We start from the raw sequence: 23,395 nt of genomic DNA on the forward strand, positions 1-23,395 counted from the left end.
ATTTGAACTCAGGTCCTCCTGACTCCAGGGCCAATGATCTATCCATTGTCCCACCTAGCTGCCCGCCCCCCCGACCTTTAACATTCCAAAAATGTCCCCTTCCTCACAATTTCCCCATTTCAGAATCTGAGCTGGAAGGACCTTCAAATGTAATCTAGAAAAACCCTGAAGCAAGAATCGCCTCTCCAACATTTCTAACAATTAGTTACCTAGCTGGGATTGAAAATCTGTGATAATAGGGAGTACACTACCTCTTGGCCATTCCAGGATTACATAGCTTCAGAATCTTTAAGAAAATTCTCAAGAGTCAAAATCTGCATTCTCGATTTCCAAACATTACTTAATTCTACCTCTGGGGCTAGGCAGAACAAGTCTGATACTTCTTCTACCAGATAGCCCCCCAAATACTTGAAGACTGTTATCATGTCCCATCCCCCTACTACCCCTCCCAGCCTTCTCTTCTCCACAATGAATGTCCCTCCCACCGCTGTCTTCCCATTTACTAGGCTCCAAATCTCAGGCTTGCTTCTTTAAGCCCAGCTCCAAACTTCAACATCATCACTTTTTCCAGTCCTGCAGCTCCAAAATCTCTTTTGCAACATTCTATGTGTACAATTTGTCCTTGGTGCTCTATTTATACCCACAAAGTGTTTCTCTGCTGTTCTTTAAGTAACTTCTAATCTTGATTCTTCAGAGACTGGTATTGCATTGGCTTGCAGCCATGCAACACAGGTGGTTAATATTTGTTGAACTGAAGTTTGCTAAAGCACAAGGACCCCCTGCCCTAAAATTGTGCTGCCTTCTAGGTCTATAATATTTTATGCTTTCCAAAGTATTTTCAAAAGATAGGACACCCAAGAGTGTGCCTTTTCCTCCTCCCTCCACTAAACTTCATGAGCTCAAATATACTTTGTGTGCTTCTGAGAAAAGAAACGTTCTTGTTGCCTTTCAAAATATAAACAAACAAAACCCAGAAGGGACAGGACTGAGGCGACAAAAGAATAAAACTTATTCCCTCAACTCCTGATGACCCCGCAATATAAATCCGGAAGGAAAGAAAAATGATGTTCCAATTTTGTCAGTTCCAAAAAAGGGCAGTGGGGTAGAAAAGGTTTGTTTCTGTTCTGGACAGACAACAGCCTTTCACTAACTCTCTCCTCCAGATCAAAGATGCCAAATGGGAATCCCAGAAGGAGCAAGCCTCCCAGTTAGAAGTCAGACAGCAGAGTTCGATATTTACTGTAAATCAAAGGCAGACATCTCTGTACAAATGATAGATCTACCGAGAATGTAAATCTACCACAGGGGTTTATAAATGAGTCCACAAGTCCAGCTGCTGGCTCTTCCTATAACTGGCCAATCTGGAGTAAAGTGTATTTGGCCACAAACTCCTCCACCAGCTCTCCCTGCAGCATCTTCATGGCTCTCCAATGGATCTGCCCACAGTTCTCTGGTTTGCCGCAAGGGTGGTTCAACTCTTCCTTGATGTAATCCAACCACAGGTCTTAAAAGAAGAAAAATCAGTCATACCAGTGCATGTACCCCACCCCCTGGTATGCTGCCCCAATAATAACCAGGCCACAGGCCTTCACCAGGCCCAAGAGTTCTGGAGGCCAGAAGAGCTCTGGTCACTCATAAAAAATGATGGGTATTCTGATAACAGCATGTTATTATAATTGGTTTCCTTTAAAAAGCCCTATGTATTTTAGGCATTTTTTAAAAAATGTGACTCTGAGAAGGGGCTCATAGGCTTCAACAGACTGATAGATAGTCCAAGGGACCTAGGACACAGAAAAAAATAAATACAAACCCACCCTCCACAGATAAGGCCCAGAGGCCCAGATTCCAAAAATATGTTTACTGGGGAGTCAGTCACCCCCCCCACATACTTCCAATGAAAAAAGGTTCCTCACCTGAATTCACAGAACCAAACTCTCTCAAGGCTCTCTCATAGTATTCTCTTAAGTTCAACATCTTGCAGGTTTCCTAACAAAAGAAGTGGACAGGAGAGCTCAAGACACAGGGCAATCCTTCTTCAGGGGCCTCATTCAGCATCACATTTTCCCAGAAAAGAAGCTCTTTTGGCTACCCTAAATCCCAATTACTTCATCTTAAGCTTGTTTCCTTCTGTTATCTCTCAAAAGAAGCTGATACATATCATTACCTATACCTTAAGAGAACAGAATCCTGTCCTTCCCTCATCCCTCTCTCAGCTCTCGGGTTGTTTTCCACGTGCAGGTAGGGAGAGCCTGCGTTCCTAGCACAGTGACCCTAATAACACCTTGGTGCTTTTACATGCAAATCCAATTGCATTTTAGATTAGATTCAGCTGGGAAATTTCTGCACAGTAAACAGAGCCCACTTATTTTATGGACAAGTGAAGTTCACAGAAGTTCTCCTAAAGTCAGGCCTTGACTCCCGTATTTTTCTCCCATGTGTTTTAGCTTCTGATTCTTCACTTTTGTTGGTCACACCTGCTAAGTGGTCCGCACTGCAGAGGGGCAGGCCAGGGGACTCCAGGGACCAAAGTTTGCTAAGCCTCTTTCTTAATCCCCCCTCCCCCTCCCCCACTTCCACTCCCACCCACCCCCAGGTAGCTGGAGGCCTCTCAAAATAATCAGGAAGCAGTGATCAATGCCCCTACTCACATACCTGCTCCTTTTCAATCTGGATCATCCTCTTGAAGAACTGAACTGAAAATGGGCGGTTTTCACGTAAACTACAGAGAAGAAATGTTTATTTTTCCCACATGCCTATTACTGTGGAAGAACCCTATAGTGAACAAGGTCCTTGCACCAGGTAGCAGCAAGTTGGGCTCGTTAGATGAGCTCTGGGCTCGGGGCCAACCACCACCAACACTCACTGCCAGTGTTTTGAATGGGCAATGACTTCTCTTTGCCATCATTCACTTTGTTTCCCCACCCTAGCCCCACTCTTCCTTGTATCCCTCATTTCTCTTTCAAGAGCCAACTTTAAAATTACTCATTTTGGAGCTAGAGTTGTTTTGCTTTTTTTTTAGCAGAATTTTACAGAAAACCCAGTCTCTCACTCACAACTGTCAGTCCTGAGCCTGCAGACCCCACGGTCCCAATCTGTCTCTACCACATACTGCATAATGAGGCCCAAAAGGTCACAGGTCATCTTTTTCAAGAGCAGATGTGACAGAGAATTCCAAAGTGTGGCCAAGAGGAGAAGGGCCAAGCAAGTGACAGGACAGACAATGTGAGGCACCTGCAGCGACAGTTTGTCTAACCTGATAAAGACTTTTTTTGCCTTCTTGTGGCCACCGGTCCGGTAAGCCCAGTCGAGGTATTTCTCTTTCATGATCACAGAGTCAGCAGGGACAGTAGCAAGGAGAGATTTCTGCCACATGGAAGAAACCAGAAACAATCTACATAAGGAAAATTCACAGACATGTCACCCCAAAGCCAACCCACTGGAGAGCTGGAGGCTTCAGACCATGGAGGGATCAAACTCCTCTCTGAGGCAGCCACAGAAAGAGCTTGTTTGCCAGTGACTGAACGAAAGAATGAAAAATGGTCTGTCAAGCACTTACAAGGTGCTATGCACTGTGCTGAGCACTGGGGATACAGAGAAAAAGTCAAATGTCCCCTACTTTCAAGGAGCTTGCCCTTTAACTAGGCAGGTTCAGCTGCAGAACCATGGGAAGGCCCAGGAGTACTGAGAGCAGGGACAGGGCAGACAGGGCAGGCCCAGGGGCCTCAGAAAGCCCAGCTACAACTCTAACCCCAAGAGAACTACCTGGGGCAGCAGCCCCGCTCCACTCGAGATGGCCAAAGAATGGAAGCAACTGGTACATCTATCAAACGGTGGGAAATGAGCTGAAGGCATTACTAATGTATATTCATGTACAAAGGGACTGTCATGATTCCTCAAAAATCAAATGTGGCCAACACCTGGAAATGGGGAGGCTGCTTCTACGTGAGGCAAAGCCAGGTGGACAGAACCCGAACCATCCTGACTACAATTATACCTGCATGCACGGACACACACTCTCTATCTCTCACACACACACACACACACACACACACACACACACACACACACACACATACTCCTCCTCCCTTGCTTCAGATTCACCGGGTTGGTTTGACATCACTAAGTGTGAAGGTTTTACCCGGTTTGATTCCCATGGCCCTGAATCTTAAGCCAAAGGAGACCTCAGGGGAGTTAAGCAAGGCCCAGGTGAGTGCAAATGGCCGGTCAGCCAGGGAGTGAAGGCCCAGAGTGGGGGATCTTAACCCAGGCCCAGGCTCTTCCCCCTTTCCTGCCCCGCCCCGCCCTCCATCCCTGCTGATGATCACTAAGCTTGTGACAAGTGCAGAAGCAGCAGAAAGAAGAGCCAGCTGGGAGCCGGCAGTGACCTCCCCCAAGGCCCACCTGGAAGAGGGCTTCTGTGTCTGCTTCACTGTGGGCCCCTTCGCTCCACTCCACCCACAAACTCCACAACGGCAAACAATCCTACAAATGAAAAACAAACTGAGAAGAGCAGAGCTCCTGGCTATGAGCTGCCAACTGCAGGCACTCCAGGACCAGTAACGAGCCAATCAACAAGCATTTGTTAAGCACCTACTATGTGTCAGGGAAACAGTCCCTGCACAGAGGGAGCTGATGATCTGCCACCCGTGAGGCACCCTGGGGTGACAGCCAGTTTTCTAGGGAAGGTACAGCTTTAAAGAACCCCACCCCAGCCCACCGCAGGCAATGCCAGCCGTGTGTGTGCAGAGAGCACAGACCCAGGACCCTGGGGGCGGCAGCATGCACTGACCTTGGCCCTCAGGTGCTGAATGGCTGCCTCAAAACGCTCATCAACCTCGCTGCTCTCCAACCTGATCAGCACCTGCAGCTGCAGCTGCCACCTGGCGGCCGAGTCTGGGCAGCAGTCCGTCATGGCCAGGGCCGCTCCCAGAGCAACCTCAGTGAGGCCCAGGCCCAGCAACAATTCAAGCTACACAAAATAAAAGAACACTGGAGCTGTAATCACAGCCAGCTCCTCAATGTCCATGGTGAAGGGATGGAGGGAGGTCTAAAACCTACGCCCAGACCTGAGCAACCTCAACTGGGGTGGCCACCACCAGGCACCGAAGTCAGGTGGAAGGGTCTCTTTCTCTCTCAATTCTTGTCTATTCTTTGTAGGAGGTGAATAAACATAACCAAAAAATAAGAGACATGGTGAGAAAGGAACAGGAGACTCCAGAAATTCATGGTAACTCAGACTGGGAAGATGGCTTGCTGAGGAATAAACTGTACTAGAACCATGGATCCCTCCCCCACTCCAAAAAAACCCAGATATGCCTGAAAAGCAGCTTAGAAGAGTGACCAGTGCTGGACCTTTGAGGCAAAAAGACCCAGGAGCCCAGCTGCAGGACCCCAAACAGATGCCTGGCAGACAAGAGGGATGAGAACACCTGCAGCAGCCCCTCCCTGCTCGGGCGCCCCCCCCCCCAAGACGTGGGCTGCTATGAGGCTCCAAGGAGAGGACCTATGTAAACCATCTTGCAAATGTGGAAGGGCCAAACCTGGCAGGGCTGTGCAGGGTACAGTGTTCACTCTGGAGTCAACACAGGCCTCAATCCAGCTCTGCCGGTCCCCTGTGGAACCTTGGGGAAATCCCATCCTCTCTCTGGGTTTAAGACTCCTTGACTGTAAAACTCAGGAGCAGCTGAGATGGCCTCAAAGGCTCCTGTCACCTCAGCCCCCTCCAGTGCCAGGAGTCTGGTCAGTTACACACCTCTACCCTATCCAACATAAACCCTACTGGTGTCTTATTCATACTGTATACAAATTATTGCTTCTAAATAAATATGTTATCAACACATTGATGAATCAGGACTGCCCCAGAGAGGGTGGGGAAGCAGACCCCTGGGTGACAGGATCTCAGGAGCTGGTCTGTGAGCAGTGCAGTGGTTCCCCTGGCCTCAATTCCCCACCCCCCACATCTCTCTTCTGCAGTGGCAGCAGAGGAATGGAAACTAAGGGAGTTTCCACCTTTTGGGGAGCTGCTAAATAAACGATGGCACATCATGTACTGAAATGAGTGTGCAGTAAGAAATGACAGAAGGGCCAGGTGCAGAAAAGCCTGCCAAGACTTGTGTGAAATGAGGCAGAGTGAAGGGGAGAAAACCAGAGCAATAACACTGGGAAGACAGACAGCAGAAGACGCAGGACCCCTGACTGACGCCGTATCCAACTAACACCCTGGAGGACTGATGTGGAGGAAGCCTCACTGCCCATCCCTGACAGAGCTGAGAGACTCAGAACTGCTCCTGGATGTGGCTAGGCCGGCAAAGCCTTTTGTCAGACTGCGCATGTTTGTTACAGAGGGAGACAAAATAAATGTTTAAGTGAAAAAATAAAATTAAAATTTACTTTAAAAAAGAGCGAAAAGTGCTGCGGCCCAAATAGTCCTCATCCTGCGATGCCACTAGTGAAGAGTTGCTGATGAAAGCTGCTGGCCTTCAAAGGGCTCATCCCCCCCCCCCCCGACCCCCAAGGAGAAACCCCCAGAGCCCACAAGAAAGCGGCCACGCAGGGCTCTGGTAGAACTCACTGCCCAAGAGAAAAGCATTAGCCCACCTCCTTACCCACTGCTGGTACAGGTCTTCAGACAGCAGCCTGGCTTCATGCGCCCTCTTGAACACATCCATGGCCCGCTCCTGCCTCTGAAATCACAAAGGTCCCAGAATCCATCACAAAATCAGGGTGAAAAGGCCCAGGACCTTCAATAGGAGTGTTTTACAATATTCCTGACAATTCAGGAAGGGAGGCTACTGCTCCCCAGCGGTGAAACTGCAGCAGAAATAGAGGTGGAATATAACATAGCTAAATGGATGGATGGACAGAGAGATGGATAGATAGACAGACATTCATTGAGCCCTTACTATGTATGTACCAGGCACTTTGCTAAGCACCGGGAATAAAAATAAAAAGTAACACAGTTTCACTAGGCCTCAAGACGTTAACATCCGATTGGGAAGAGGCAACCTACAAAAGGGAGTTGGATAGCAGCGGGGAGGACATGTGTTGTGTGGCATGAAGAAGGCTTAGATATGTGGTAGGAGCCTGGAGCCTGGTGAGCCAAAGCCAGAGTTGGCCCGTGACAGCCCGGGGTGACTCCAGAGGCACCGTCCCAGGGCTGGGTGGAGAGGAGGTAGAGGTGATGACAGGGTCCTAGGATCCAAGATCGCAGAAGAACAACCAGGGCCAGAGCTGCAAGGGACCCCAGAACTACCTTTGGCAAGGCTCAGAAAAGCTGCGTGACTTGCCCAGGGAAGTCAGTGGCAGAGGCATCACGTAAAACAATTTGAAACTGCACCCCAAACACTAATCCTCTTAATTCACCTGCATACCTTGACCCAGTGACACCACTACGAGGCCTCTACCCCAGAAAAGGAGACAAGTATATACCTATTTACAGCAGCTCTATCTGTGACACAAAGACCCCAAAAATAAGGGGCTGCCCGTCAACTGGCAAACGGTTGGACAAATGATGGCCTATGAATATAATGGAATTTTTATCCTGTAAGAAATGGAGGGAATGATTTCAGAAAAACCCAAGAAGACTTATGAACTGATGCAAAGTGAAGTGAGCAGAACCAGAATAACAACACTGTAAAGACAAACAAGTCTGAAGGACTTAAGAACTCTGACCCACACAATGACCAGCCACCACGTCCAAGGGTCCACGATGAAGCATCCTATCCACCTCCTGACAGAGGGGATGGGCTCACGGTGCAGACTGAGTCATATATTGTTGGACGAGGCCAACACTGCAATGTTTTGTTTGACTACACATGCTGGTTATAAGGGGTTTTCCTTTTTTTTTCCCCAATGGAAGAGGTGGGAAGGAGAGAAAATTGATTTTTGGTTGAAAAAAAATTTTTTTTTTTTAAATAAAGGCTAAATGAATTCTAAAAAAAAAAAAAAGAATTTAACATGAATGATCTGACCCAAACAATAAGGGTTTTAAAATTATGTTGATCTGCAGAAAATCAAACCTTATTTAAGGCTCTGGGAAAAGGGTTATGAAATGGGGAGGCCAGTTCTCAGAGGTGGGTTTTCCCTGGGTACCCATGGGTCCACAGGCTGCCCCCTGACCAAGTGATATGATCTGTGCCTTACCTTCTCTCTCAGCTTCTTGTTATTCGTTTTCCTGTTAAATCGCTCCAAGCAGAAGGTGACGTAACACTTCCACATGGCCTCTGTAAAGTCAGAAAGAACATCGCACATGACTACAACTGTTTTGTGTTGTTTTTTTAAGTGGGCAGAACTTCTAACTGACCCACAACAGGACACAAGTCAGAAGCATCTTCGGTGCTGGCTTGTTAACTCACTTAGTTCTGTCTGGTTAAAGGCCTGAGGGCTTCAGGTTTGAGATTTTAACCCTTATTTTTGTTTGGTTTTGCTGCTGGTTATTATCGACAGGAAATGTGCTTTGTTTGTTCCTTCATTCATTTGTTTGTTTGTTTTAAAAGAAAAAGACAGACCAGTAATCAGGAAGACCAGATCCTTCATTCCAACCATAGCCGCTATTTTTTTGGTAAAGGAAAACGGAAGCTCTTGCTACCTCAAAGCAGCCCTTCACCCCAGGTTCATGGGATAGGAAGCAAGACATCCCAGTGACTGCAGAGTAGGGCTGGGGCAACACCACAGGGTAAGAAATTCTATTCAAAATGTACTACAGAGCATTATCAAGGAAAACAAAGAAAAATGAAAGGTCTTTTCCAATGTATTTTTTAAAAAATGGGGCAGCTAGGTGGCGTAGTGGATAGAGCACCAGCCTGGGATTCAGGAGGACCTGAGTTCAAATCCGGCCTCAGACATATAACATTTACTAGCTGTGTGAACCTGGGCAAGTCACTTAACCCCATTGCCTAGCCAAAAAAAAGAAAAAAGAAAAAAAATGCCTATGATAGGGGCAGCTAGGTGGCATAGTAGATAGAGCTCCGACCTTGGAGTCAGGAAGACCTGAGTTCAAATCTGACCTCAGACACTTGACACTTACTAGCTGTGTGACCCTGGGCAAGTCACTTATTTCCGATTGCCTCACCAAAAAGCAAAGCAAAAAAAAAAAAACGCCTATGGTAAAAAGGAGAATTTTACCACAATCGTTTCCCAAACAAGGCTACCATCATTACTACTGACATTACTCTATGAGCAAAATTTCCTCAGCTACATCAGAGTCATTTAGGACAGCCTGGGGGGAAGGGGAAGGGGTGAGGTGAGAAGAGGAGAGCGAAGAGAAGGAAGGGAAAGGGAGAGGGGAGGGAAGACTAAAAGGAAGAGAGGGGAGGAAGTAGGCCAGAACCCACGCAGCCTGTGTGCTCCTTGTTAATTCACTCGGTTCCTTCTTTGTTAAATGTTGTGTTTTATATAAGATCTTACCCCTGACTATGTTGCCAACATTCTAGGAGAGGTTAGTGGATAGTGACCAGCGAGACCTGGGGTCAGGTCCTTCACAGATGCCCACTGGCAGAGAGACCCTGGGCAAGTCACCAAACCTCAGTGGCTGGGCTGAAGCCATGAAAGGAGATGCCGCACGGGGAGTTCCCATGAAAATGAAGTATCACAGGTGTCTAGACCAAGGGTGGGTGATTCCATATGTAACACCTGTCCTTAGCTTGGGAGCCACACGACAGCAGAAGGCAAGTTTGCTGGGATATGCCGTGCACCATGCTCATCAAGGAGGAAGATGGAGTAACAAGAGAAAATGTTTAAAACCTCACAGCCTTGGCATGGCAGATTTGGAGCCACAGTTTCAACATCGTCCAGTCAGGCACACTCATTTTACAGATGGGGAAACTAAGGCCCACTGGGGGGAAGTGACTTGCCCAGGATGACCCAGCCAGTGAGCGAGTGGCAGGTGGAGAACAGGGTTGGTATGACCCGCTGTGGGAAGTCAAACCCATTTCAGGCACAGACCGCAGGATTTATTTCTTGACTGCAGCCAGAAAGACAAACCTGTGGCCAGAGAGCTCACGGCCTCCTCGTAGACGGCACAGCAGCGCTCCTCCCTGCGGGCCACCTCCTCGGCTTTCCTTTGTTTGGACGCGAGTTCTCCAGGCAGCTGGGACTCCAGCTCCAGCTCTCGACGCGCCACAAAATCCCAGGTGAGGGGATCCCCGGCATGCAGAACCTGCAGGCTGGAACAAAGAGATTCTTCCCACCTGCCCTGCACTAGGGGAAGCCAGGGAAAAGGAGCTCGGCTGACCTGACTGCTGGTCAGCACCCCAGCGGACCTTAGGAACAACCTCAGAACCATGGCCACAGGCAGAAACCGAAGGTCCCCTGGAAAGAGCATTCAAGCCACAGCACCAATTCAGGGTTCTAGAATGAACTATGTCAATGGCCCTGGGCAGAGGAAGGGAATGAGCATTTATGTAGCACCTACTATGTGCCAGGCACTGTGCTGAGGGCCTTACAAACATTATCTCATTTGATCTTCACAACCCCCCCAAGAGGTAGATGCTGTTATGATCCCCATTTTACAGTTGAGGAAATTGAGGCAAACAGAGGTTCATCAACTTGTCCTGGGTCTCACAGCTAGTTCCTGATTCCAAGTCCAGTGCTTAATCCAGTATGTACTGGAGTCAGAAGACCTGGGTTCAAATCCCAGCTCTGGCCCTTACTAGCTATGTAATTCAGGGCAAGCAGCATAACTTCTGTGCCTCAGTTCCCTCATCTGTAAAACTAACATCTCGTACAATTTCCTCAGAGTTGGATCTGACGTCTCAACTCCCTTATGGCTTTGAATCTACGATGCTAGGGACATTTATTGAGCACCTGCTACTTAAACAGGCGATGCTCTGGTGCTGCCATCACTGGATCGGTCTCAGTGGAGGGGACCATTCACAGCCTCTACGGCAGGAGGAGCGATGAGCTTCGTCGGCACCGCTCCGCCCTGGCTGGACAGCCCCTCCCACCCAGGCCACCCTCACCCTCCTCTCACCACGCCACTCAGGGCTCTCACCAGGAACCTAAACCCTCCCAACACAGTCAACTTCCAAGGAAGGAGCCGCCACTCCTCCTCCTCCTCATCTATATGCTTGGCATCTTGTTTTTATATCCCGGCCAGTTCCCCGACTAGGCTCCCTCGCCTCCCAACTCGGGGACATTCTTTAGGATAGTCACAGAGGACGAGCGCATCCAAGCTAAGCTTTGACGGAGGTCGCACCAGAGGGCTAAGGCTGGACAGGAGGTCAGCTTCCTCCCACGTCTCCACTCTGGAGCCAGCATGGCCACTACACTTTCACAGCACTCACTTCCCATCGGTTTGCTGCCGTCTCCGTTTACACTGTTGTGGTCACTGCTTTTACTGGCCCAGTGGCTACAGTGCAGGACTCGGTGTCAGGAAGACCTGAGTGTGAATCCTGCCTCAGACACTAACTGGCTTCATGACCCTGGGCAAACCACTTAACCTCTGTGTGCCTCAGTGTCATCTGTAAAATGGAGATGATCAGAGCCCCCACCTCCCAGGATTAGGGTGAGGATGAAATGAAACAAAGTATGAAATGAAAGGAAGCGCCGCACTGTGAACCACAAAGTTCTCTGTAAATGCCAGTGGTGACGATGATAATGATGATGCTTGCTTCCTCTAAAGCTACACGCCCCAGAAACAGCCACCCACAACACATCTCCACCTCCTCCCTCCACTTACTGGTCATACATCTCCTGCTGAAGATCTCGAGCAAAAGTGAATAACTTTGCAATTGAGAGTAGTGAGAGATGAAATTCAGCACCTAAAATAAAGACAGCAGAAAAGGGATCAACGTCAACACGTCTGCAGAGCAAGGAACGTCCTTTCCCTTCGGGGCTTTGGACGTTCTGTTGACTTTCAGCTTGTCTGGGTCTTCAGCCCTTCGACGGCATCCCACCCCATGTGGCCCGGCACAGTCCAGCACTAGGCACTCGCTAAATACCAGGTGAATGTTTAAGTGGGTGTCAATGGAGTTAAGCATTTTCTGAGCCCGACAGGGCTCGTTTTCTCTCTCTCCGGAGAGACCCGAACTCTGAGCATGAGCCTCCACACTGGCTCCTGGGCCACTTCCGCTTGTCCTGTATGTCATAACAATCAAGGGGTCCCTGCTCCTCACTAGAGTAGGAGGCGTACCTTTGATCTTACTCACAGCTTCTTTATAAACAATCCGTGCCAAGCCACCATTTAGGATTTCTTCTGGAAAATCGAGTTCATCCTAAAGAGTGTCAGAAACCCAAATGCGTGAGCAGCAAAGCACAGCAGCAGAAACTTCAACAGTAAGTCGGAGGCCTGGCTTCTAACTAGCCAGGGAAACCTAGGGAGATCCAAACTTCTTGGGCCTCAGTTTCCTCAGTTGTAACCCAAGAAGGCTGGTCCCTAAAACTCATACTGAAAATGGTTTCTGTCTCTGATCTGTTTATCATGGGGGCAGGAGAAACAGTGAAAGCTGGACAGAGTGCATTTTAATCCACCTCATCTCATCCCTTCAACTCTTTAAAATAAAAAGAAATTAAAACAGGTTTCAGGAAATCACACTTTAGTCAGTCTTTCCTGAGTGATTTTATTTTTTGTTTGGGCTTTTCTAAAAAGTCCTTGATAAACTTTACCTTATATTTTTCAATCACCTCTCAATATAGTCTCCCCCGCACCCCTGTACCAGAATCTTTGGTCCCCTTTTCAGAAAACTTCAGTGATTTCTGCTGGGCTGCTGAAGTGTTTTCTTATCACAGCCGTTGTTAAAAACCAGTTGTGGGGGCAACTAGGTGGTGCAGTGGATACAGCACCGGCCCTGGATTCAGGAGGACCTGAGGTCAAATCTGGCCTCAGACACATAACACTTACTAGCTGTGTGACCCTCGGCAAGTCACTTAACCCCATTGCCTAGCCAAAAACAAAAAAACAACAACAACAACAAAAAACCAGTTGTGCTGGTGGCTCTCTTCTGTGTCAGGAACTTTCTAAGTCTACTAACAATCTCAGCTTTGCAGTACCAGCAGGACAGGAGACTTCCACCCCCACCCCCCACCACATCCCCAGGGACGCTTCTGACTCTCAAATAGGAACAAAGGCCCCAACCTTCACCAGCTGCACGGGTTAAGGATCTTACCAAATCCATTTTTGCTTGTTCAAATTCCTGCTTCTCTTTCCTCTGCTTCTCAGCATGCATTAGCTCCATCCTAAAATACTAAAGATGGGGCAAAAAATAACTTTGGGGGGAAAAAACTACTGTTCCCCTTCCCCCTGAAAACTGGGCAAAAACAGCACCCCATGATGGCCAAGGTGGCAAATGGGTAAACAGAATCAATCCCGGAGGCAGCAAGGACCTCTCCATCACTTACGTCTTAGACTTGATCATCTGAAAACGGAGGTGATAACAACCAAAAAATCTCCCTCACAGGGTGCTTGTGAGGATCAGATAAAATGAGGCGCACAAAGAACATTGCAACCTTTAGTCAGCCATGATGTTATCATTGCTTACACGATAATCATAGGGTTAAATCTGTACTTTATTTCTACCATAAAATAAACTGTTAGCATTTCTCCTGTGCTTTGCTTTCAAAGACAATACTATAGCTTAACATGCCTGCCAATTACCTACAGAAATACTATGTTTTAAAAGCCCAACACAAACAAAGTCAGATGTGGACCCTCAGACAGGCCCAGGAGAGGACAAAGAACAAAAGCTCAGGTTTTTTCCTTTGCTTGTTAATCATCAGGTCTTTGTTAAATGCTAAATAAAGGTTTTGTACAGCACTTATTCCATATTTTAATGGGCCTACTTGGCTACTTGGTTTCGTTCAGAGTTAAGTTCATAATTGAAACATGTGTTAACAATAATAACAACAGCAGAAGAATTACCAAATTATGTTCGAGGACCTCAGGAAAAGGTGGTTCTGATGTCAGTATAATTAAATGGCATACTAACTACAATACAGCTGTGACTGCTATGAGGCCTTTAAGACAGAGACCAGAAATGCCTTCCCTTTGAGGTCAAGTGGTTGGAAAAACCATTGCTGAACGGAGCCACGCTGGCTGGAGCACACACCGAGCCTCCAGGACAGCCTGAATTCCTGTTTTGTCGGCCTAGTGCTCCAGCACAGGGAGAAATTCCCCAACGAACCCTAGCATTCATTTATCAAGCGAGCGCCTGGCTGTCCACTTCCTGGGGACCCTGAAAGAAGAAATCACAAGCAAAGTAGGGTGTGGTTCCAAGAAGAGGTAAGAAAAAGGAAAAGAGAGAGCAGCTCAAGAAGGAAGGAGGGAAAGAGCAGAGAGGGGGAAGGAGGAGATGAAGGTGACTGGTCACCACACTCTCCTGCCAGGGAGAGGTAGGCCTGAGCTCCCAGACCCTCCAAGCTGTACAGCAGAACTGCTCACATCTCTGCCCCGCCCTGTGGTCAGCACCAGCTCATCAGTCCCCAATTCAGACCTGATTCAAGCTCTCCTGAGATCTTTTTTTTTTTTTACTTACTAGACTCCAATATAAAGCAGAGTTCGTTAACCTAGGGTCCAGAAACTTGGTTTTTGTTTTTTTTAAATAGTTTAATCAATTGGCCTCCTTTGTAATCCTATGTGGTACCCTGCTACACCTCAGGGTTGGTTTTTTTGTTGTTGTTGTTTTTTAAGAAAAGGCTCCATTTTCAGGGTGTGGCTATATCCAGAATAATACACCCCACCTAATTAACAGGCAATATTAAAATGGAAGGGACTCTGCCATTGCCTGATCCCCAGCTGAGGCATACACACCTCTTGATAAAGTTTGGGAGACTCTGGGTGGAAACGCAGCGCCCGCAGAAAGAGATGCCTGGCGCTTTCTGAAGACAGGCAATCCTCCATCTCCCATTTGGCCGCCATGATCCACAAGGCTGTCCAGAGAGGGAGAAAAAAGCAAACCAGCTTCCCTTGCTGATAATCAACAGCATAACCCAAACCCAGCAAGAACTCGATTTAAATCCTTTCATTGCTTATTGAACTCTGCTAAGAGTTCAATACTAATTAAGCCAGCCATTAAGTTGAAAAACAAACTCTCTGCCTAAAACAAAACGCTATTCTTTAAAATCTAGGTCAGTCATTTTCCCTGCTCCTTAAACCCTATTGGACTGTCTCAAGAAGTCCAATAGGGATCCCTCCAAAATCTGGCCACCTTACATTTGTCTACCATTGTTAAAGTAAGGTCCTTGGAGGCAACTGAGGCAGGCCAGGCCTCCTTCCCACCCTTTCCAAGTTGAGTCACAGAACTCCATCAGGCCCCCCAGCCTCCCCCTAAATGTATTCTTAAAATAGCTAAGCCTCTATAAACCAGCATGTAAAAAGAACCCCAATTTACCATACCTGGTTTGTTTGGATGAATGGCCAACAAGGAAGAGAATATTTTACTAATTTGGGTTTTGTTATTCTGTAAGAGATAAGAAAAAAATTCTGCTTTAAGTGCAAAGAATTATCACTCTTCAGTCTAGGCCGGAGGAGCCCTTCACTTACTAAGGCCCCAGGACACAGGAGACACTCACAATGAGGCCTCAGCCTAATTCTCTTCTGCCAAACTCCTAGGGGCCAGGATCCCACAGCAGTCACAATGAAACTATAACTAAGGAGTATCTAAACACACCAACTCCAACGACAAAACAAAGCCATAAATAATAATGGACATTTACACAGCCCAAGTGTGCAAAGCACTTTACACATACAGGGGATCCCCAAAGTCTTACCACCATTTTAAACTATCAGAACTTTAAAACTGCACCAAGATGTTTGGGACAACCTGTGTTATTTCATGTCCTCCTCCAAACAACCCTAAAGGTAAGTGCCATTATTACCTCCATTTTACAGATGGGGAAAGTGAGGCTGAGAGGAAAACTATCTTGATAAACAACATGTTCCAAAGAAAGCAGGTGTATGAGGTGAAATTATATTGTCTCCCACGGTCCAAGCATCCTAAAGCAAATCAAAGCTACATTCCAATTTCCTGACGTTCATTTATCGCATATATTCTTAACCTTTCCTGCACGTGGATTTTTTGGCAACAGTGTAGAGTAGCCTATGGATCTCTTTCTCAGTCATGTTTTAAATGCATAAAATAAAATGCATAGAATTAGAAAGGGAACCAATGATATTAAAATATAGCCATCAAAACATTTTTAAAACCTAATCTCACAAACTCCAAGATAAAATTCTGATTTATACCAAAAAAAAATAAATTTTTATGACTCACTTGGAAATTCATCCACTAGATAGAACTAAGGCTTGAATTTAAGATAGAAGAGATAGGTCCTCTGATAGGTCCTTTTCTCTTCTTTGAATCTATTCCCAAATTCTGTGCCCACCTTTTATTTGGGGGAGGGGGGGGTTGCTATATGAGGTAGAACAAACCAGCTGGTTTGGTTGAGGTTGGACAAGCCACTTACTCTCTTCTCTCCTCATGGAAGCTTTCTCATCTGTAAAATGGGATAATTATACTTCCTACTACCCACTTCACAAAGCCAGAGGGAGGAAAAGTACTCTATCAACTCTAGAGTACCATATCAAGGTGGACCATGAAACCTCAACAAATACTGTCTCCCACAGAGAGCTGTTTGGCCCACATCCCTCCATGTTCTAAGAGCAGAATCTGCATCTGATGCCGGTTGTGTATCCTGCCCAGCACAGGGAGCTCTGCTCACAAGATGCACTTCTTGTTTCTTGAAATAAGTGACAGTAATTTCTTCCCAACCTTCAGTGAAAATCATGGGGCTCTGCAATCATATATATGGCTTGGGGGTAAGGGGTAAGGAGACACTGTCCAAAAGGAATGAAAGGTAAGGAAATAAAGGAGAGGGAGGGAGGGAAAAGTAAATCCCTCATACTCACCCATTTCTTACAAAAGGCTATGTGAGAAAGCCAGAGCTGAACATCTTCCTATGGGAAATACGTAATAGAAACCACATTCTTTATCTGTATTTCATATAGTCGCAGTAAATAAATTTTAAACCTCTTAATCTTTTGTTTTTATATCCCCTTCATTTCCAAATATATCCCTCCCCTTGCCCTAATCAAAAAGCCAATCCTCAGACAGAAAGATGGCATGTTTCCTTCTTTTGCATCATTTCGTTGGGGGGGGGAGGTAATGACCACTCATTACCTACAAATCCCTCAAACATGAGCATGACACTCACTTTTCTTTTTATTTTCCTGAGTAGAAGGTAACACAGTACAGTAGAGAAAGCTCTAAATCTGGGGTCAGAGGACATGGATTCCAATCCTACCTGTGCCCTGCCCCTAACTAACTGGGGCAAGTCCCTGGGGAAATCCCTTCCCCTCTATGTAAAGGGATCAGCTCCAAGGCGAAACTGCCTCCTACTCAGAACTGATTTTGAACAGATTTTACAAAGACTTAGGCTGGAAGGGGCCTCAGAGGCCAAATAACCCAACCCCTCCTCTTACAGAACAGGGAGCTGAGGCCCAGGGAGGGGTCACACAGGGGGTAAACGGCAGAAGCACAGCCCAAGCAATTCCACCGGAAGGCCTCGGGTGGTTTCACCAAACTTTCAGAACTGGAAAGGGTTGAGAGATCAGGCATCCAACCCCTCCTTTCACAAAGGAGGGAACCTAGGTCTAGGGCACGGAAGGAAGTCTGCCAAAGTCACACAGAGGTCATGGCAAAGGAGACTCAAATTCAGCTCTCCTGACTACCAGACAGACCACTGACCCTGCCAGCCATCCCCCCTCACTGGCTATGTGGTATCCCACACAACAGCTGACACGCCAAAGTCACTCACTGTCCCACTTTTAGAAATCTGCAAGGGAGAAGTCAGGGGTGGGTCTTCCCCCTTGCCCATTCCTCTTCCCTCTTCCCTCCCCATCCCCCAACCCAGCAGATGATAAATAAGAAGAGAATAAAATGCAGCCAGTCTACTTTCAGAAAACACCAAAAATGTGCCTAGATATGAAAAGGAATCACCCCAGAGGGGCTAATGTGAAGAATACCACCAGGCGGCCAGCACACAAATCCTGACACTCGGGTGGGTTTTTAAAACTCAGTCCGTCGCTTTACAAGCAGCGCCGCCTCCCACCATCCACAAAGCCCCAAACCTGCTGACCTTCCACTTGGCCGTGGCTCGACGGAAGAGGTTCTGTATTCTGTGCACAATCGAAAACTCGATCTCCTCCTTCTTAAATACGTATCTGGTTCGCTGCAGACCAAAAGGCAAAGCCTCAACCTCCAGGTGGAGCCCACGGCCCCACCGTCAGCCCAAACGCCAGCTCTGCAGGGGGATCTACTGCTCCCTCATCTCTCGCAGCCCACACCACCCTTCCTCCTCACCCCTGCTTCCACTACTGGGATTAATAGCTTTCTCTGATCAGGCACAGGTCCAACCACGTCACTGCCCTGATTGAAATCTTCACCCCTACAGCCTCTGGCTCTGCAGTTCTCAACCTTTTGGGTAGCATGGACCCTCAAAGCCATGGACTTCTTTCTCAGCATCTTCCGCATATATGCTCTCCCTTTCCCCTTCCCCACCCCCCTAGTAAGCTCCTTGCAGGCAGGACTTGTTTCCTTTGCGACTCTATGTCCCCAGCCCCTAGCACAGAGCCTTGTACACAGTAGGCACTTAATATCTGTTGAACTTCGTGGACAGAATTAAAAATGGACATTGGTGGGTTTAAAAAACTTTCCAACATCTGGCCCCAGAAACAGCTCATTCCACCTGGCAGCGCAGCCCTGCCCTACCAGAAGCAACTCTAGATTTGAAGTGACCATGTTTGCTGCTCAACGAATGTGAAGTAAACTGAACCAAACGCGATAGGTTCCCTTTCTGTAAACGAAGCCCCCTCTATGCATAGCTAGCTGGATGCCCCACCGGTTCTTGGCTATCCAGAGGCCAAAGGAACCACCCATCTCACTCACATCTGCTGTGATTCAACACTGCAAACACTTAAAGGTCAAGAGGAATAATTTAACACACCCATGGCAGGGGAGGAGTAAAATCATTAGCATTAACTCCTAGAGTGTTTACAATCCAAAAGCACCAAACCCAACATTACCAGGTGCCCACACAAGGCTCACAGAGAGCAGCATAGCCAGGAGCCGGCCCCTCCCAAGGTTTGGCTGACCGGGGACAAGCTGCCTGAGAGCATGTTACATTTTGTGGTTGTTTCCTTCCCCAATCCTGGAAATTCATTTACTTACTGCTCTTCTCTTCTTGATCAGTTCCAGAAGATTGATTTCATACTACAGGGAAGAAATAACATGGCATGTCAGAATATACACAGAGAGAAGAGGAACAGAAGAATTTTGAACTTTCAAAATTAAAAAACAAAAAACAAAAAAAAAGGAGCTAGCTGGACATCTAAAAGCTGTGGACAAGGTCTAGCAGCTACAAAAATCATGGCATATGCTAATCAAGGATGACTGACTGTCAAGGTGTGCAATTACAGCAATAATAATTCTCAGCAAGACCAGGAATTCAGCAGACTACACCTGGTGCTAAATATATGTCTAGAGAATTGAATCAAACAGAATCAGCGGGTTCCCTCTACAACTGGCCCATTTAGTCAGCACTTCTAATGTCAAGGAAGCTGGTTCTGCCTAAAACCATGACTAAGAATCAAAAGGTATCTCAAAGGGAGGTAGCTCGGCCTTCCCAACCCATTCCAAACCCCCTGGCTTCTGATTGTGTCTAGAGGCCTAAGCCCCCTCCCCAAGAAGCCCATTTCACCAAAAGAGAGCTCATGGGGGAGAAAATTCATGAAGATCCAGAACCTGCCTCCAGGTCACCTCCACCTGCTGATCCTAGGTCTGCCACAAAGAAACTGAAGCCTAGGGAACTCAAAGTGCTTTGTAAGGCCATAGACCTAGTAAGTGTCTAAGGCAGGATCTGAAACCATGTGCTGACACCAGAGCCAGGGTTTATTCATTCCTGCAGCCCACAGTGTGTCCCTCTCAAGTTCTTCTTTCCAAGGCTCCTGAACCCTCAAACAGTATTTCATATGACAGTTTCTAGATCTTTAATTCTTTCATTCCTCTGGATTTGTTTCACATGGCTAGTGCCGTTTTAAAATGTGGAGCCTAGGATTGGATTTTATTAAATGCCTTACTGAAAATAAGAGATACTAAATCTTTATTCCCCAGATCTACCTCTCTTGAAGCCCCATCAAACAAGTAAATAATTTTAGGTGGACATGACTTATTCTCAATGAAAGTATATGCTGGCTATCTGCTATCAATGTTTCCTTTTCCAAATGTTCCAAGTTAGGTATTTTAAAATCCATTCTACAAAGGTTGGCAACAAGGCCAAGTTCACCCATTCATTAGTTAATTGAAAAAGGAATAAAATTGCAGAGAATAAACAATTCACTCACTTGGATATAATTGATAAAGTCTTCCTTAAAAAGAGCTCTTCTTTGTACTTTGTATTCTAGTGCTGAGGCCTTCTTAATGACAGACCTGGGAAAATAAAACAGCTTAAAATAAACCCTTTGAAAAAGGCAGAGACTACATAAGCAGTTATGCTTTTTTAAACCCAAGCCACATTTCAAAATGTTTTAAAATCACAATACAGCAACAGTTAAACCATTCGAAGCCTCTCAGGCAACACAAGGCAAAAAATGAACATCAGGCTTTGTGCACCTGGGTTCCTCCTCCCTTTAGCCCACCTTCCATTCACTGCCAGTATCTTCCTAAAACTCAGATCTAACCACACGTTACCTCCTTACTCAATAAACTGCACTGGCCCCCTACTATCTCCGGGATTAAATACAAAATCCTGTTGAGCTTTTAAAGCCCTGCACAACATGGCACCTTCCTATCTTTCCAGTCTTCTTTCTCAACTGTCTTCCACTTACGGTACAATGCAGCAATTCTGGCCTTCTTGTGGTCCTCACACAACACTCCCATAGCCCAGCTCCATGTCTCTTACTGGCTGTTCCCCATGCCTGAAATGCTCTCCCACCTCCTGACCTGCAATGCTTAACTCAGGGACTGACACACAGTAGGTGTTAAATAAATTCTTGTTTACTGACTGACCACCACCTAAGCTACCCTGTTTTCCTTCAAGTCGCAGCTCAAATCCCACCCTCTTCAGGAGGGGTTTTCTGGTACTCTGTCCCACTTAGCTAATATCTTCCCTCCAAGACTGTGTCCCATGTACATCATAGTAATTGTCTACGTGTTGTCTCCTACATTAGAATGTAAGCTCCTTGAGGACAGGGGTTGTTTATGCCTCTTTGTATCTATAACCAATCCTTAGCACAGTGCCTGGCACATAGTAGACATTTAATAAAATGCTTTATAAATCCTTTCTATATGCAATTTGTAGATAGTTGTCTGCATACTGTCTCCCCCATTAGATTTTAAGCACCCTGAACAGCAGAGACTGCTATCTTTTTTTGTATCTATTACCTCTGCTTAGCACAAGGCCTGGCACACAGCAGGCGCTTAATAAATGTTTTCTGTATCTTTTCTATATCTCATTTGCACATGGTTGCTTGCATACTGTCCCACGAGATTGTAAGGTCCCTGAAAATCTTTCTTTATATCTATTCCCAGTGCTTAGCACAATGACTGAAATACAACTGGAGCTTAGTAAGCGCTTGGTGATTTTGAGGATGAAGATGATGACGACTCGCAGCATCCTCGAGGTACCATGAGCATCTCCATCCCTCCCTCCTGGCGGGGTAAGCAACGCGCCCTTTCACCTGTAGGTGGAGCCAGGAGGATCACTGACTAAGTACCCATTCCAGACACTGAGCCTTCCTGCCGGCTTCAAGACTGGCCTCCCGGCCACCAGGGGGCGCCGTCACACCAGGGACCCGACAAGCCACGTCCTCCACCAGCAGGAGACGCGGCGCGGAACACCTGGGGGCAGGTGAACAGGATGCCTGAGACGCCCACTGACCAAGCCAAGTAGTGCCCGCGCGCGGAGCTTCCACGGGGCAAGGACGCCGCCCACGCCATCTCCCGCCGCGAGGAGCAAACGTGACGTCGGCCGCTGCACGTGGTCCGCCTCCCGCATCCGCCGCTCCCTCGGGACACCTCCCCCCAAACCCGCGGCGAGCTCACTTAATCTCCTTGCGCGTGAAAAGCCCGACCCGCTCCAGCTGTAGCAGCTCCGGGAGTCGGTCCTCTATATGCTGCTCAATGATCTCCGCCATGGTCTCGGCTCCCGGATGAACGGAATAAAGCTGCACCGGCACCGGAGCGCATGCGCAGACCCTCTTCCGGAAATCTTCTCCAACCTTTACCCTCCGACCTGCTGGGCCAGCACGTGGTTCGTCGCTTCCCCGCCCCCAAGCAGGCAATTCCAGGCTCGCTTGCTACGGCGCCGGTGGATTTTGGCACTGTAGCTTGGCGGAAGTCCATAGGCGTGAGGGAGGGGCGCGTTGTGGAGGGGGCGGGACTTGTGAGACTGGGCGCAGGCGCAAAGGGAAGAAGAAAAGGCATGCTTAGCTGGAGAAACAAAGTTTAAAAGTCCCATTGAATGCTCACGGACCAATCAATCTACAGCAATTTTTTTAAAACTTTTTTTTATTAACTTTTATTTTTTCAGTTAACAAGCACTTTCAACTTTTATTTGTTTCAACTAAAAGATTTTTTAAAAGTGTTTTTTATTTATGGAGCATCAATTTTTAAATTTTTTTCACTTAAGCATTTTTTATACTTCTATTTTTCCAGCTAAAATCTTTTGAACTTTTTTCAATTAACAAGATTTAATTTTAACTTTCTTTTTACTTATACTTCTTTATACTTTATAACTTTTTAATGTATTTCAATTAATGAGCATTTATTTTTAAAATTCAGCATTTTTAACTTATTTTTTAAATTATTTTAAACTTATTTTATTTCATTTTAAAAGCATTCTCAAACTTTTTCAACTAACAAGGATTTTTAAACAAGCATTTTGAACTTTATTTTTTAAACTTATGTCTAAATTAACAAACATTTTAAACTTTTATTTCAATTTTTAAAACCAAGAATTTTTAAGGTTTTTTTCAATTAACTTTTTAAAAAAACCTTTTTTTCAATTAAGCGTTATCTCCCAAAATGAAAAGGAAAAAAAACCATGACTAATTTGGTTAGCCGTATTTTTTTTCTCATGGTTTTTCCCTTTTGTTCTGATTCTTCTTTCATAACATGACTGATGTGGAAATATGTTTAATATGATCGTACACGTATAACCTGTATCAGATTGCATGCCGTCTTGGGGAGAGGGAGAGGGAGGAGGAGGAAAACCTTTGGAACTCAAAATCTTATGAAAGTGAATATTGAAAACTAAAAATTAATTAATTAATTTAAACATCAACCTTTCTGGAGCTATGGATTTGAATAGCAGTAACTATTGTCAAAAGTAAATTTTTCAACATTTAGAGGTAGGGACCTGGATCTCAAGAATAGCATCTTTGTAGCACTCAAGTACTCCCAGACAC

The 23,395-nt window shown here is 46.4% G+C and overlaps 1 protein-coding gene across 1 annotated transcript; it reads right to left on the reverse strand.

Annotated features, from left to right (window-relative positions):
• Window positions 1-1,208: 1,208 nt before the first annotated feature.
• Window positions 1,209-22,201, reverse strand: UTP6 (UTP6 small subunit processome component). The gene is made up of 19 exons (XM_027862381.1): window positions 22,032-22,201; window positions 20,333-20,417; window positions 19,161-19,202; window positions 18,070-18,162; window positions 16,841-16,888; window positions 15,329-15,392; window positions 14,744-14,862; window positions 13,104-13,181; window positions 12,131-12,212; window positions 11,678-11,759; window positions 9,982-10,163; window positions 8,143-8,222; window positions 6,606-6,683; window positions 4,790-4,969; window positions 4,402-4,482; window positions 3,254-3,363; window positions 2,653-2,719; window positions 1,914-1,986; window positions 1,209-1,504 (listed from the first exon to the last, which is right to left on the reverse strand). Exons 1-19 carry the CDS (start codon window positions 22,121-22,123, stop codon window positions 1,347-1,349), a joined length of 1,794 nt encoding a protein of 597 aa, XP_027718182.1. The 5' UTR covers window positions 22,124-22,201; the 3' UTR covers window positions 1,209-1,346.
• Window positions 22,202-23,395: the final 1,194 nt, after the last annotated feature.

This window comes from Vombatus ursinus, unplaced genomic scaffold, assembly GCF_900497805.2.
Source record: "Vombatus ursinus unplaced genomic scaffold, bare-nosed wombat genome assembly UNPS02014768.1, whole genome shotgun sequence".
In the NCBI taxonomy this organism is placed as follows: domain Eukaryota; kingdom Metazoa; phylum Chordata; class Mammalia; order Diprotodontia; family Vombatidae; genus Vombatus; species Vombatus ursinus.

Excerpts from the sequence above, each read along its gene's own strand:
- UTP6 (XM_027862381.1), bottom strand. The coding sequence starts at position 22,123 with ATGGCGGAGATCATTGAGCAGCATATAGAGGACCGACTCCCGGAGCTG. Across the intron at positions 18,163-19,160 it reads TGATCAAGAAGAGAAGAGCA|CGAACCAGATACGTATTTAA; the intron begins GTAAGTAAATGA and ends TTTGGTCTGCAG. Across the intron at positions 16,889-18,069 it reads GAGCCACGGCCAAGTGGAAG|GAAGATGTTCAGCTCTGGCT; the intron begins GTCAGCAGGTTT and ends TATTTCCCATAG.